General features: G+C 38.6%; 1 protein-coding gene across 2 annotated transcripts in view; it reads left to right on the top strand.

The window, feature by feature from the left end:
• The window catches only part of HEATR5B (HEAT repeat containing 5B), a 55612-nt gene extending 40231 nt beyond the window's left edge, over window positions 1–15381 (top strand). For both annotated transcript variants that reach the window (XM_066546643.1, XM_066546644.1), the window contains exons 30-36: window positions 192–319; window positions 506–650; window positions 5305–5574; window positions 7389–7613; window positions 9521–9672; window positions 12609–12822; window positions 14428–15381. In XM_066546643.1, the coding sequence (XP_066402740.1) occupies window positions 192–319; window positions 506–650; window positions 5305–5574; window positions 7389–7613; window positions 9521–9672; window positions 12609–12822; window positions 14428–14732 (1439 nt within the window). In that variant the 3' untranslated portion in view covers window positions 14733–15381. The remainder of the gene's footprint in view (window positions 1–191; window positions 320–505; window positions 651–5304; window positions 5575–7388; window positions 7614–9520; window positions 9673–12608; window positions 12823–14427) is intronic.

The following is a 15381-nucleotide window of genomic DNA, read 5'->3' as shown; positions in this document are numbered from 1 at the left end:
GAAGACATGATGCAGAAGAAGTGAATACAATTCTTTTGCATAGACTCTCTTTAATTGAAAGGAAGAAGAATTGAGAAAAACAGCTGTCTTTCTAAAGTATTTAAGAACCCGCTATACTTACAAAAGAATTCAAACAAAAACTTGATTTTATGATGGTATGAACATTCTTTTTTAACTATTGCTCTTTTCAGGTGTTAGTATACAGTTTCTGTGTTCCCCAAGACCTGAAGAGCCTGTAGAGCATGTTACATCTTGCTTACAAGCACTGCATACTTTATTGGACTCCCCTTGTGCCAGGATCCATATTGCAGAGGATCAGGTAATGTATGAGCATGTTGTAACAATCAGCTTTTTCCAGGTCTTGGACTTTCATCAATGATGATTACAAGAGCTGTAATTATTTTTTGTGTGAGAAAAGTATTTGTTCATCATAAGCAAGTGACATAACAATTAGGAATTGTTTAGTCCTAATGAATGTTTTTTTATGTATTTTGTTTCACTGCAGCTCCTTGGTGTTGAACTCTTGAGTGTGCTTCACCGACTCCTCCTGACCTGGGATCCTCCTTCAGTCCAGCTGCTGGTTACAGGAGTTGTCCAGCAGATAGTAAGAGCAGCTCAAGATTATTTGCAGGAAAAAAGGAACACTCTAAGTAAGATTCTGTAAACATGGCTTGTTTTGCAGAGTAAATAAGCAACAGGTTTTCTTGTTGGGAAAGGAACTCAGTTGCATTGGAGTATTGTTACACTGAGGAGGAAAATGCTGTGTATTCTAGAGATAATTTTGATTGTGTTCATAATTACCTGCTGACTTCTTAACTCTTGTAATCTGTATTTTTTCTTCCTCTGATCATTCTCATTTCATGTCATGATTTTCATTAATTTTTCTGGAGTATGAGTGGTGCAAGGTATACCCAGCACACCCCTTATTAATACCTTGTTCAGTTTCCTTAATGTTTCTCTACTGACTGCCTCCTTAGCACTTCATTTACTTTTTTTCTGAAGTTTAATGATATAGCCACCAGTACAGGGTATTGTCATGTGTCCCTGGCACAGCTGACATCCATGAGGTGAGTGAACTGCTCCTGAAACCAGTATGGAAAGTTGCCTGCCCAGGAGATCTTGCCAGGAAATGGAGCAGACTTGCACCTGGGTTCTTACTTCACTTATTGAGGGCACTCAGGGCGTGTCAGCTACCAGGATCTCTGGGAACAGGATTGTGCAACAGGAGCAAGGCAGTTGGCATGGAAAGGCATGCTCATGCTGCCCAGAAGTGCTGCTCAAGACTGTACAGGACTGCTGGAGTCAGCATAATGGTGGCAGTGGCATACAACAGCAGTCTGCTGACTGAGGGACAATCACCTCTTCTACATCAGAGGTCTAATGACCAGTTTGAAATTCAGGTGAAAATGCTAACGTGCCTGTGCTCCAGAGGCTTGTCTGTGCAGCCATAGCTGGAAGTGACGTTGGTCTCACCTGTGAGACATGAAGGAAATGCTTGTGAAGGTGAGCAGACTCTGTGGTGTCAGGAAAGGTAAATGAAAGAATGAAACGTTCTTCAGAGGTCCTGCAGGTGCAGGAGCTGAAGTCCCATGTTTCTCAGGAGAGACAGCCATAGACTATGCTGGAATATGGCCCTGGAGGATGATGCTTGCATGGAGATGGTGGCTGCAGTACTGTGACTTGCAGCAACAAAAGGCTCCATCTCCAGATACCCAGTTGGAGAACACTGAGGAGATCTGGCAAGAGGAAAGAAGCCAGCTGTCCTACTTTGACAGATCAGAACTGATAACACTGAAAGGAAGTGAAGTGTGATACCAGTCAGGAGCCACAGGCTGCCTAATCAAGAAGGGAAGGTGAATGAAGCCATGTTAAACCAACCCAAAAAAGCATTCCAGTCAGGCTATGGGAGTCTCATGAAAGGCTTTTACCATCCAGCCAGGTGACACTGCTGGAGGCTAACGCTCAGAAGTGTATGAAGCACAGACTTCTTCAGTCCAGATGCTGGACAGTCCAAATGGGGGTGGGGCTCAGTGGATTTGCTCCGCACTTATACAGAAGAAATGGTTACAAAGGTTAATGGTAGTCCTGGCTGTACCAGTTGTGTGATAGTGGAGGTCATAATTTCAAGGGAAAGAAAGAAAATGAATAGTGGAGCAAAAGCTTTGGCTTGACTTGGCAGACTTTGGCTTGTTCAGGGAGCTTGTAGATGAGATCTTGTAGATGAAATCTTGTGGTAAACTTTCCTGAAGGTCAAAGGAATGAGGGATTGTTCGTCTTTGGTGACAAAATAAAGCTCATTCACAATGATTGTGGCAGGACGCTGACTTGGCTGAACAGGAACTTCTGACTGAGCTCAAATGTGACGTGGAAGTGCTTGGATATTGGAAATGGAGGCAAGCTGCCAAAGAAGACTACTGAAGTCTTCCTGGGTATGGAGGAGTGGAATTGGGAAAGCACAGTTTAGGTGGAGCTGAGATTGATGATGAATGTCCAGTGTGACAAGAGCAACTTTTATAGATAGATTGTCAGCAGAGGAAATTTGGACCTGCTGCTGAATGGATTGGGTGATCTAATGAGAAAACACACTAGAGGAAAAACTAAGGCACTGTTATCTTCTTGCTTACCCCTCCCGTGTCTGTGTCTAATGAGCAAGCCTAGGGAGAGCAGTGCTAGCTACAGCAGGTGAGCATCCAGTTAGGGACTGCTCACAAAAAAGCCAGCCATACCCTGGAACTAGATGTGATGCATCTGAGGGAGGGCTGATGACATGCTGAGGATGTTGCAGTCATCTTTGTAAAGCTGTGGTGCTCAAGAAAGCTTTTCAATGAATGGCAGAAATGAAATGCTGTGAGTAACTTTGAGTAAGACATGAGGTGGGGTTTGAGTGAACTTGCCAGTAAGCCTGCTGTACTTGTTGAAAGGTTTTTGAGTAAATTTCTTTTGAAACCACTTCTTAGTACATGAAGTAGAAGAATGTGATTTGAAATAGCACAGACTTACTGAGGGCAATTAATGCCTCATCACCCTTTGTGATGAAATAAGTGCCTTTGAAAGTGGAGAGGTGAATATTGTTTACTCAGACTTCTGCAAGGCTTTTGACCCAGTACTCTACAATATCATTGTCAAGTTGAGTGATGTGACTGAAAAGTAGGAGAATAATTTGTTGGACTGCTGTGCTTGAATGGAGTTTAGTGATTCAAGTCTAACTGGAAGCTGGTTGCAACTGGTGTTCTTTAGAGATCAGTATTGGATCTGCTACTGTGAAGCACACAGGACAGATAGGAGAGAATGTACCCTCAGCATATTTGTGGATGATACCAAATTGGGCAGGTGGTGGGTGTGCTAGAGGGTGGTGCTGCCTTTAAGGGGAATTTTGAACTGCAGGTCTGAGAACCTGCTGAAGTTCAGCAAAGACATGCAAAATCCTGCATTTGGGATGGGATGTGCATTGGTATAGGCTGGTGGGCTGACAGATTGGATAGCAGATTTGCCAGAGGAGGAGTTGTATGTGTCAATCTCTGGTGTGAAACCTGTGCAATGCTGATGCCTCTGTTATTGGGCTGTGTTAGAAAAGCATGACCAGTGGATTAGGGATATAACCATAACCAAGAAAATGCATCTGGAGCAGTGTCTAGTTTTCTTTGCCCTTCCTCCTCATTCTGAGCAAGACAGCTGTTGGCAAACATGGAGGAAGTTCAATGGAAGTCCACTAAGCTGCTTAGGGAAGTGAAGTGTGTGACCTGTGAGGAGAAGCTGAGAGAGCTGAACTCACTTAGTCTGCAGAAGAGAGGGTTAATGTGGGATATAATAGCAAACCCCCTTCTTAGAGGGGATTTAAAGACAATCCAGAGTCTTCTGAAAGGCATGTGGTGGAAGGACAAGAGGCAATGTACACAAAGTACAGCAGTGGAAATCCAGATGGGATACTAGGAAAAAATTGGTCACTGTGGGAGTGGTGAAGCAGAAGAGCAGGTGCCCAGGGATGTGGTATCTCTATGCTTGGAGATACTCAGCAGTCTGAAAGCTACTTTCTGAGGTACTTCTAGTGACCTCTTCCTTTTAAGAGAGAGGCTCCCTGTTTAATCATGCCTTTACCATTTTTAGAAAAAAAATCTCAGATACACTGTTTCCATCTTTGCTAGGTAAATTAGTTTCCAAGAGGCAACCTGGGAAATAGTTCATTGATGCGTGTTTCAGTTGAATAGGTCTGCCAGATTTTCTGTTACCTGAAAGAAGTGAAGTAAACCCCAGAGAATATTCTCTTATTAAGGAAAATTACTATCCTAATCTGGCACAATGTACTGTTGATAGGAAAAACCCCCCAACTGATAGCTTTTGCCTGTTTTCCATGTAAAAACACAGAGAAAATTTTGCTGGAACTTGAGGAACCAGCACAACTGAAAATGCAGTCTCTGTTCCTTCATATGAATTAATGGAATTGTTTACTGTCAGCCCAGTAAGCTGCTTTTTTCAGATTGATGAATGTGATAACAGTAGCAATCATTTAAATTCATAGGAGCTCTATAGGGGTAGTTCAGGCCAGCTTTGCCTTACTGAATCTCTGTTGCTGTTTAATGGGAGAAGGAAAGACTGCAGCTGGCCAAGCTACCATCAAAAAAGAGACTTTTTGAGCTGAATACATTCAGCTAGACATAGACATAGAATCCTACAGTGCTTTTCTGTTCTCTTATTTCATAATCAATTTAGGCTAGAATAAGATTTTGTCAGGGTGGAACATTTAATTAATAGCTATTAAATTAAAAAAAAATTGTCCTGGCTGTTTATTTGTCATTGGTTGCTGTTAGTTATATGATCATTTTTAAGAGAAGCAAGATAATACAGCAACCAATGACAAATAAACAGCCAGGACAATTTTTTTTTAATTTAATAGCTATTAATTAAATGTTCCACCCTGACAAAATCTTATTCTAGCCTAAATTGATTATGAAATAAGAGAACAGAAAAGCACTGTAGGATTCTATGTCTATGTCTAGCTGAATGTATTCAGCTCAAAAAGTCTCTTTTTTGATGGTAGCTGTAGTTTTATTTTGTGCAAGACTACATTCATTTTCTAGTTCCAGAATGATTTTTATTAAGTATTGTTGCAATCACAGTACTTCTAAGGCATTTTAAACCCTTTTAAGTCATTCTAACTAAAACATTTAGTCTGACATAAGCTATGTTTGTCCTATCTTACTGTAAAGCAACTTTTTCTTCTTGATTCTTAACTTCTTTGTGAAGAGTGTGTCATGTAATTTTTGGAGTGGCATCTTAACTGTCTCAGACATTTCTTTCCTTTTTCAGATGAAGATGATAATGAAGAAAAAGAAAATCCTCTTGCTTTAGGAGAGGGAGGTGAGAGTGGTGGTCTTGTGCCTGGAAAATCTCTAGTGTTTGCAGCGATGGAGTTGCTGATGTTCATCCTAGTACGACACATGCCCCACCTGAGTTCAAAAGTGTCGGATTCTCCAAGTCACGTTGCTGCCAAATCCCACCTCTCTGAGGAAAGCGCTCGTCTTGTGGCTGCCACCGTTAATATTCTGTCTGACCTGCCTTCCCTGTGTTCTCCAGCAGGTAGGACACTCACAGGGTATGTGTGAGTGCTTGCACAGTGAGGATATGATGCTAAAAAAAAAGTAAATACATTGCTATGAATGCTTTAATTCATAGCATTAATAATATTTAGGTAATTAACTAAATGAAAATTCAGGCTTTTCCAGTGACTAGCATAAAGGAAATTTGAATTTGATTTTAAGTTTGCATGTGTGCTGCATATTTGCTGAGGAAATTAGCTCTGTGGACAAAGGCTGTAGGAGTTTCAATAACACACTTAGATTTTAAGCCCCTGTACCAATTTGATTTCATTGTTGGTCGTCCGTCCCCCCCCCCCCCCCTTTTCATGCTTTTGAAACCTTTTGGGCAATTTTTAATCATATTGTTAAAGAGCATGGACATTTTGGAGATAATTAAATTCATGAAAAGTTCATGAAAAGCAGCAGCTGTATGAAAAGACAATCCTACAGGGGGAAAAACAGCACAATTCATCTGTGGTACACTTGGCCTTGCAGCCGTTGGCTGTCAGTCATTCCCAGTGTGATTATAAACTAAATGGAGCTTTCTTCTGCCCAGGAAGACTGTCACAAAGGATGTGTGTAAGCTGGGATAATTGCACTGAGTGAAGTTCATGGGTAAAATCACAATTACATGGGAAGCTGTGCTCTTTGACTTTTGCTTTTTGGAGAGCAAATTGCTTGACTGTTGTCTCAAGAATCTTTGGGAAGTTTCACCCACTCTTACAGATGAGACATTTTAAAGTTAGTTCCCTAATGAGGTGCTCTGCAAATAACATATTTGGACAAAGTTATGCTAAAAAGACAATATGGCTTGTCTTCAAACAGAAATTTGTGAATTTGTGCCTTGCACTTTTTTAAGGAACAACAGATTTTGAGTTGGAGTCATGTCCTGTTTTTATTTAATGCCCGATGTTTGTTTTTCTGGTTTTTTTTTTCTGAGAAGGTGATGGGAAAGAGGGTGGGCAAAAAGAGTAACAGTATTACTTTTACTTCTGTGTTGTCTGGAGTGAGAGTGTAACTCCCAGCATTTGGCAAGTGGCCACTGCAAGTAGCTCAGAAATGACTCTTAGTTTAAAGAGCAGTCCCTTCCTGTCATAATTGTTTTACTTCATGTGTTTATCCTCACAGCATTCCCAGAAGTAGGAAAATGGCAGGATTTGTGTTTCCACAGATGTGGGGAAATGAAGCATAGAAGAGATATGGAACGAGGCTTGACTGACTGAAGTGATCTGTAGATTGATTTTGCATGCCTAAACCCAACAGCACTCTTCTATCAGTCTTGTAGGGGCTTAAAGTCTGTCTGCATGTGTAATTGAAACTGCTACAGCCTTTGTCCATGATTTGAGACTCCCAAACAGCTTCCTTTCTTTGCTTCTGGTAAGGTGGGGCACACCACCTTACTCAGGAAGTGCAGTAACTTAGTTTGCATACTTCTTTCCAGACCTCTTATTTTTGCTGTTTGTAAGACCCTAGTGATATGTAGATCCTTCTCTAAGGTACTTAGCAACCTGGATGACATACCTTGTATCACATGCCATGTGGGACAAAGCTTTAATAGCTAAATCATCATTCCTGAACTGACAGCAGCATTTCAATTGTTGGCTTGTATGATTTGTGTTATGATACACTTCAGTAGCACTGATGAATGAATTTGGTAATAAAATGGTGAATGACACATATCACTTGTTACCTGAATTGCACTTTATCTCATCTCCTTTGTCTCCAACCATACACATCCATATTGGGAAAGACAAAGAGCTTATCTACCACACTTTAAAAATTCTATTTTATCTCTTTTTTTCCCCTTTTTTTTAGGGTGTATGACAATCTTACCCACCATCCTATTTCTTATAACAAAGGTGTTGAAAGAAACAGCAGTAAAGTCAGCAGATAATCAGGTCCCACCTCCAGTCCCTGCTGCTCTTCAAGGGATAAAAACTATTGTTACTCTTCCAACAGTCAGGACTGATGAAACTCAGAAACAATGGACAGGTCTTATCCGCAGCACTCTGGCATCTATCTTGGAAGACTCTCAGCCTGGTAAGTGGTTTCCCAGTGCAGGAGTTAAAATTCAAGAAAAATGGATTTTCTGTAGTGAAAAGTCAAGTATGATATCTGCCTATAAGTTAATGTAAGACCTGAATGAGCAGAACTTCTCAGTTGCTTAACAGGTTTTATTGTTGAAAAGCACAACATTGGCTTTAATAAAATAGTAACATCTTAGGAATTCTCACTTCAGATTTGTCTTTGGTCTGTCTTTGACAGTGTTGAGCATAACCTGCAGTTAGAAGTTTTCCCTTTTGCAATGCATCTGGCATCAAGTCATTTAGTCTTAATGACAGTCAGTGTTAAAGAGAACGAGTGGGAAGACAGCCACAGATAATTGTGGAAAGGTTCATACTGGACTAGGATACTCACAACACTGTTAAAAGCTTTCTTTGGTGAGAAAGAAATCCTGGCCAAAACAATCCCTGTTACTCACCAGCACAATGGTTACTGTCTCTTCAGAGAACTGCAGATCACCTCTTATGGTTCACATACATGCTTTGCCTTGCCCTTCAAAAAGTAAAAAAGATGTACAGTCTTAGCTGCCTAGTTAGCAAAAGAGACACAAAGATTTGCCATTTGCATAGTGGTAGTCAGCGAGAAAAACATCCCGTTGCATTGCCAAGGAGCCATTTGTAGAGAGTGAAGAGAGGCTTGAATGGAGTCACTCATGTGAGAGATGGGGAATGAGGAGGTAATTGCAAATGATTCTGAAATGTCCAAAGGGGGAGGATCACTAGGTTTGTGTAAACCAAGCCAAACTTCTAATTTGATTTGTCACATCAGCTCTTGTTTTCCAGCCTTTAGTTACTGTAGAGATCTCACAGGCCCTCTTTCCAGAAACATCACTGGCTGGAGATCTTTTTGCAGGCGTCAGGAATTTTTCTAGGTTCCTTGCAAGAGTGTATGTTTTCTTTTCTAATCTTCTGTGAAGTGCGATCGATCACAGATGCAAAAATCTAAGCAAGGTCCACTGCATTCAATTTCAAACCTCATCATTCAATAAAATTCAAACAATGTAAATTTAAAATAATTTAAATAATGTAAGAAAATTTGACACTTAAAATGCTTGGAGTAGTTTTTTGAAGTGAGGTTTTACATTATAGCTAAGCCAGTTAAGTGACTAGCTGATATCTGTAAAGGGCAGTCATGCTGTTTTTCTTTTTTGCTGACTTTATATATGCTGGTTTTTTGTGCCTCTCAGGGGAGAGCAGAACCAATGTGGCCAACCAGACCAGCAGAGCAGTGCTTTTAATATATATTATAATAGCTATATATACATATTTTTGTTCCTGTTGTGAATTCATTAATGAGATCTGTGAAGACAGAACTTATGCAAGGAAAAAAAAAATGGTGACAAAGGCAAATATAGGCTATTTGAAAGACAGGAAAGGTTAAAGTAGGACTGTTCCTGTTGGTGACAATTGGCTGTCAGATCTACTAGTCTGTTCTGTGAAACCTCATGTTAAGTAGAAGTTGTTGCCATGCTGGATATCTATTTCTCACTCTGCTGTATCAGCTGAATTTAATATTTTTAAAAAGTGAAGTAGACCTTTAATGGGGAAAAGATCTAAAAATATCTTTTTTCCTCTTGTTTACACACTGAAAACAAAAAGCATGACTTGGTCTGGGAAAGTGGGTGATGATGTTTTCCTTGATACTTAAGTTTCAGAAAGATTGACTTACTTTATTAAAACAACTGTTAGAATAGAGTTGCTCAAATTTTTGTCAGTCACAGTCAACAATGATACTGTAATAAGTAAATGCATATGCAGTTGTGAATAATTTCAAGTACATATATTTCCTCTTTCTGAGTTTTATCTGTGTTCACTGGATTTTACTAAATAAATGCTAAAGCCTTTTTGGAATAAGCTAACAGCATGTTTGCTTTTGTTTTTCAGAGGCCTCTAAACCTATTCTTGATGAAGTAAGCATACTTACAGCTATTGCTCTCTTCCTCTTGTCAGCAAGCACTGAAATAATTGGAGTGCAGTCTTTACAAAATGGATGTATGAACAGATTTAGAAGTGCATTGAATTCTTCTGATCCTTGGGTAAGATCACGTTATAGGAATGTAAATGACATGCAGCCAGCAGAAACTAATCGTGATATATTTAACACATTTCCTGAATGTTTTGTGATGCCTTTACTTCAGGGACAAGTACTGCTGTCAGGATAACTAGAATTTTCAACAATGCATTATTGAAACTCATGAGCAAAATAACCCAAACTTAGTGCTTCTAGATAAAGTGTTCATGGCCTTGTGCCAGGTTCTTGACTTCAGCTTTTTAAAAGGCAAAACCAGTCTCTGATATATGAAGTTCTATCAGATGAAAAGTTGGTTACCAGAGAGGGGTGACATTTTAACGTTAGTGTTGATCTTTTATAATACAAACTAAACCATTTTTCCATAAATAAAATTACAACCCACATTTCTGACCAATTTTATATTTGTTTTTGCAAAACCTGTGCTTATTTTGTGTGTTCATACAAAACTCAGTTTGGGAGCAAAAATATAATTTTGTGGGCACCATCAGAATGTCTATATATCATGATTCATTTGCATCATAATTTCACTTCTGCCCTTTGGCTTGAGTTTGTGAAATGCCTTCTGAATTACTCTGTCATTGAGGAGGAAAGTTAAAAAAGTTGTAGACTGACTTAGTTCAAGCAGGCTAATGCACTGTATGGGTAGTTAAGCTTAACTTTTCCAGCCATGTATATATCAGTTTGAGTGGGTATACAAATCTGCAGTTGGGAGCTAGGGAAAAAAAATCTGTGATGTTTCCACTAGCAAACACTGCAGGGATTCCTGAGAAGAAAAACATGCAAAAAATGTGGATGTGTTTGGGGTCACAGTGAGGCATTTAAAATCCTGTTTGGACTGATAATTCTCCATAGCAGGGCAGGTGTTCTCCAGCATGAACATAAAATTCAGTTGATTCTGAAGCCTGACTCTGGATAGAAAGCTGCTTAGAATTTTATTGTGCGAATGGAAATGTCAGTTGTATTAAGTGAAACTTTAATGTCGTCCTGTCTCTGAGCTCTGTATAAACACAGGAACAGTAAGAGAGAAGTACGTGGTCGCCCACTACCCTGCTGGAAAGCTGCCCGTCAGCTGGAACTTACCACTATTTTTGTAACACACAGAGCAAGTTTGGAGAGCAGCCAGGTGGTGTCCACTCTCTTCTCACCAGTGTGCAGAGCAAATACTCTGTAATACTTGTGTGTTCATTCTGGCTTTTTAAATGTAAAATATTCCTTGTTGCAGTCAGGGACGAGACACCTGTTTGTAATAAAAGCATGATCGTGATTGTACTAAGTGCATTGAACTGATTAAGGAGAAGACTCTTCCAAAGAAACTACTGATGCCTTAAAAGAAATACAGGAGTATTTTTGAAACTATTACCACATGAAAAGGTCAAATATCATGTATAGTAATAACCAGAAGTCTGGTGAGCTCAATTCCCTTTTGTTCCAACAAGATAACTCAGTTGAGAGATCCAAGTGTTTCAACGCTGTTGGGCAAGTTTTACATGAGAGTGTGACTCTTATGCTTTGAAGAAGCTCTGATTTTACCTTTCAGGAGTTTTTGTAGACTTCCGTGAATGCACAATGGTCCAAAGTTTTATATTACACAGTTCAAAGGAAAAAAACTTGGATGAAATTCTGCTGTCAGATGCAGTCATAAAACTCTTTTGAAATATGGTTGCATTTAAGAAAATACTTTTACTCCTTATTTCAAAGGTTAATCTAATCATCTTTAACAGCTAATAAGGAATGAAGTTTAAAGAAAATCAGAAAAGGAAGAGAATTATTTGTAACAATATGGAAAGATAGAGGTAAAATTTGTTGAAAAGGTCAAAGATGATGGTGAGTAAGACATTAAGGAAAAATGTTCTTCTGTGGAGCTCTGTTACAAAGCATACAAATGTTCTGTTATTATTTCAGACCTTAAATATTGAATTGTATAGAAAACCTGCAGCTGTATTCTATTGAATTAACAGTAATATGAGCTCATAACCCATATTTTATTACCAGTAGTTTTTATAATCTATGACTTTTATTCAATATTTTTATTTATATATCTGTGTTTCCACTAATCCCTGGATCTCCTCACAGATCATTTTGTTCAGTAATACTTCCTCTAGAACATTTCTGTTCAGCGTGTGCTCAATAACTCATCCTGTTTGGACTTGAGTGCAGTTCGAAAACACGTGCCCTGTTTTATCCTCACATTTGTTGTGAGGCTTCACCTTTTCAAAAATTCTGGGTTATTTGTGGTGGATTTTGGAGGAAGATCTTTGTATGCCCCAAAAAATGTATTCATAAATTCATCTGAACAAGATCATCAGTGGGTCATTTTCCCAAACCTTGGCTTTAATAATCTCTGCTTTCCACAGAGAGGGAGGAGGATAAAAAATAAAATAGATAATGACAAGGAGGGCATTCTGTGATCAGCTCATATAGTCCTAGGCTACTACCAGCACAAAATGGAGAATGAGAAGCAAGGATGGAAAGGCCTGACAGTTTTGGCTACAGCCTTGGCTTGTATTAGAACAATAAGACCACTTTGTTCTGAGTCATTTTTATGGGCAGTGTTGCCTTTCTAGAATTGGAATAGCATATCACGATTTTGAAGATTAAGCTACTGTTAGAGCTGGGAGTTCTGAGACCTAAAGATGCAGTTCACTGTGAACTGGTGTGACTGACTTGTCTGAAATTAACCATGTCTTTATTTTCTCAGGATTTATATCGTTACTGCTACTTAGTACCTGCATGTTCTTTCTAATTGTCCTTCCTTTTATTGAACACTGGGCTAATACTGCTTTATTAGCTGGGCTGTGTTGCTTCTTTCCTCTTACTTAGTACGTTTCCTTCCCATTTAGTAGTCTTTTTATTTATTTAATCAGAGATAACAGAGTTTATTATATTCACTGAATTAACAAATAACTTTGAGGACAATTGTATTTATCTTGATTTGATTAGGTTCAAGCCAAGTGTTACCAGCTTCTGCTTTCTGTGTTCCAACACACCAATCGTGCCCTGTCCACTCCATATATTCATTCACTGGCCCCTATCATGGTTGAGAAGTTGAAGGCTGTGGAAAGGAGCCGCCCAAACAACAATCTGGAGCTTTTAGCAGTCCAGGAAGGAATTAAAGTCCTTGAAACGTTGGTTGCCCTTGGTGAGGAGCAGAATAGTAAGTATTTAGGTTTTCTAGAGAAATGAGTAATGCTAAAATAGAATATTGAATATTAGAAATGTTGCAGTTAGGAACTCAGTGGAGTAATCACAAATGGACTGTGTGTGCAACACGCTTTTGTAATTCCAGTGATTGAACTTTTGTATAGATGAACTTGCATAGCATATACAGTATGATATACTGTGACCTTTGCATTTCTGGTGATTGCAGGAAAAAAATTTAAACATGAACTGCAGTAATAAGTGATATTTTATTCTGTTTGGAAATTTGTATTTCATGCTGTTTCAATTTACTTTTTCTCATTGTTAACTTAATTATTTTAGTATACTTTTATCAGATTCCTTCTACCAGCTCAACAAGTTTTGGCTAAAGAGCCCAAGAAATTGAACCATACTGGTCAGAGTATCTGGATTGTAGATGAAGCAAGATTTACTAGATAGAATATATTACTTATAATTTTTCTTTGAGTTAGTTATTCTTCAGCTGAAACCATGGGCATTCTGAAGACTCACTGTCTTTGACATTTGACTTCAAATGCTGAAAAAATTCCTTGTGAGAATACTACTATTGGTTTTGTGTAAGGTTTTTTGGATGGGTTTTTTTTGGTTGGTTTTTGTGGGTTTTTTCCCCCCAATGCACTCCTGTTTGGAGTTTCTCTTTTTTGATAGAATATTAAATTTCTTGAGCCTCATTCTGCTTCTGGAACAGTTGTTTGAAACACAGGTGAAATGAAAATGAGAGAGTAACTGAAACAAATGAGAAAACAGATCATCTGATTTGCTGGCTGGCGATATTTCGCCCCATGAGTATGAATTAGTCAGAACCTATAAGGAAAAATAATTAATACTCTGGTAATCTAAAACAATTTTGATAAATGAGTTACCATTAATTTTTAAGTTCTTTGAGCTTAAAATGTACAATTACTAGGTTACACATTTCAAAGTTGTACTTGAATTCTTTCTAGGTACAAAAATTTGCCTTGTTGCTTAAGTTTAGCTGCCTTTTTTGTTCTCAAGGTCAACCCTCTTGATCCCTTTGCCATTTTGGGCTGTGGCCTTACTAGGTCATGCTAGCTGAAGTATAGCTGCCTTGCTAGTTTTTGGATTAGGATCTCCCAGACCAATACAACATAAATAACAGCAGATAACTCCCTGACTTATTTGTGAACACTTGCTTTCTGGTATCAGTTCACTTAATGTTTGCTGGGGAGGTGGATACTCAAATTCAATGGAGTAACATTTCTGTCTGCCTGAAAAGTGTTTGAAATCCTTTAATATGATAGGCACTCTACATCTTAAAATCTTTCATCAATGATCTGCAATTGGATGGTGCAAAGCATCTCAAAATAAGCATCAGGATCAACATAATTGTAATGAACAATAATAGAATCTTAAATCCAGTCCTGGTAAGACAGATTGGACTGATCAAAACACAGGAAGCCATCTACATTTCAGTTGTTTTAATGTGATAATTTTTTGATTACAGTTTCTACTGTGAGTTCTGAAAACAATATTGCCCTTCCTTACCTGTGTAGTAGCTGATAATTTTTTTTGTTTAATTCTCTGATATGGTAATTCCATTTTTTATTTCTTTCATTTTTAGGAGTACAGTTGCTTGCCCTTCTCGTTCCCACTCTGATCTCCTATTTACTGAATGAAAATGCCTTTGCTTCTGCATCTACAGCATCCAAGGATCTTCACGAGTTTGCGCTTCAGAACCTAATGCACATTGGTCCACTTTACCCCCATGCTTTCAAGACAGTAATGGGAGCTGCTCCTGAATTGAAAACACGTCTAGAAACTGCAGTCCGAGCAAGTCAGGCCAGCAAAGCAAAAGCAGCTGCTAGGCAACCACCACCCACAGTACATTCCACCCCGACAATTAAACTGAAAACTAGCTTTTTTTGAATTACTTTTATTATTTTTGGACCACTAAGTAGTCAGAAGCATTACATTATCTCTGCATACATGTCTAATTTCGTGTAATTTGTGTGTGAAAGGCTGTCTAATGGAGCTTTGTGTAATTACTTGAAATCCATGCATTACAAGGGAAGTGGTGTTACTTGTATTTGTATAGATTTTTAGGAAATTGTGATCATATTTATGAATTTCTGTTATAAATTATCCACCAAAAATTATTCTGTATCTAAATAGTTTTATTTATTTTTAAAAGCTATCTCAAACCCTCCAGTGGTTTTTGAAATCTGGTGATTGTTATCCCACCATTGTGCCAACACACTAACACAGTGGGGATGGAGAGAAGAGGAGAAACTGTTATGAAGTACTTACTCTGTACCATGGGGAATTTCTAGTGTAGAAGTACGAATTTTTTCCTTTTATTTAAAAAAAATAATAGGGAAAGGGACTTTGTAGATTGTTTCAGCTTGCATGAAAAAAACCCCAAAACCCCACAACAAAATAATTGAAAATTTTCAGCCTTTCTTAAGGTGAATGATCAAGCATGCTGTCTTAATGGGTTGTCCTTATTTATGTGGTGTATATCTCTTTCAAGTCCGTTTCCATGCTTGAAAATGAATAAAGGATGCAAGGAATCTAA

The sequence above is a fragment of the Molothrus aeneus genome, chromosome 3 (genome assembly GCF_037042795.1).
Source record: "Molothrus aeneus isolate 106 chromosome 3, BPBGC_Maene_1.0, whole genome shotgun sequence".
Classification (NCBI taxonomy): Eukaryota; Metazoa; Chordata; class Aves; order Passeriformes; family Icteridae; genus Molothrus; species Molothrus aeneus.
The sequence above is the reverse complement of the archived record's forward strand: the minus strand, read 5'-3'. Positions and strand labels throughout refer to the sequence as shown.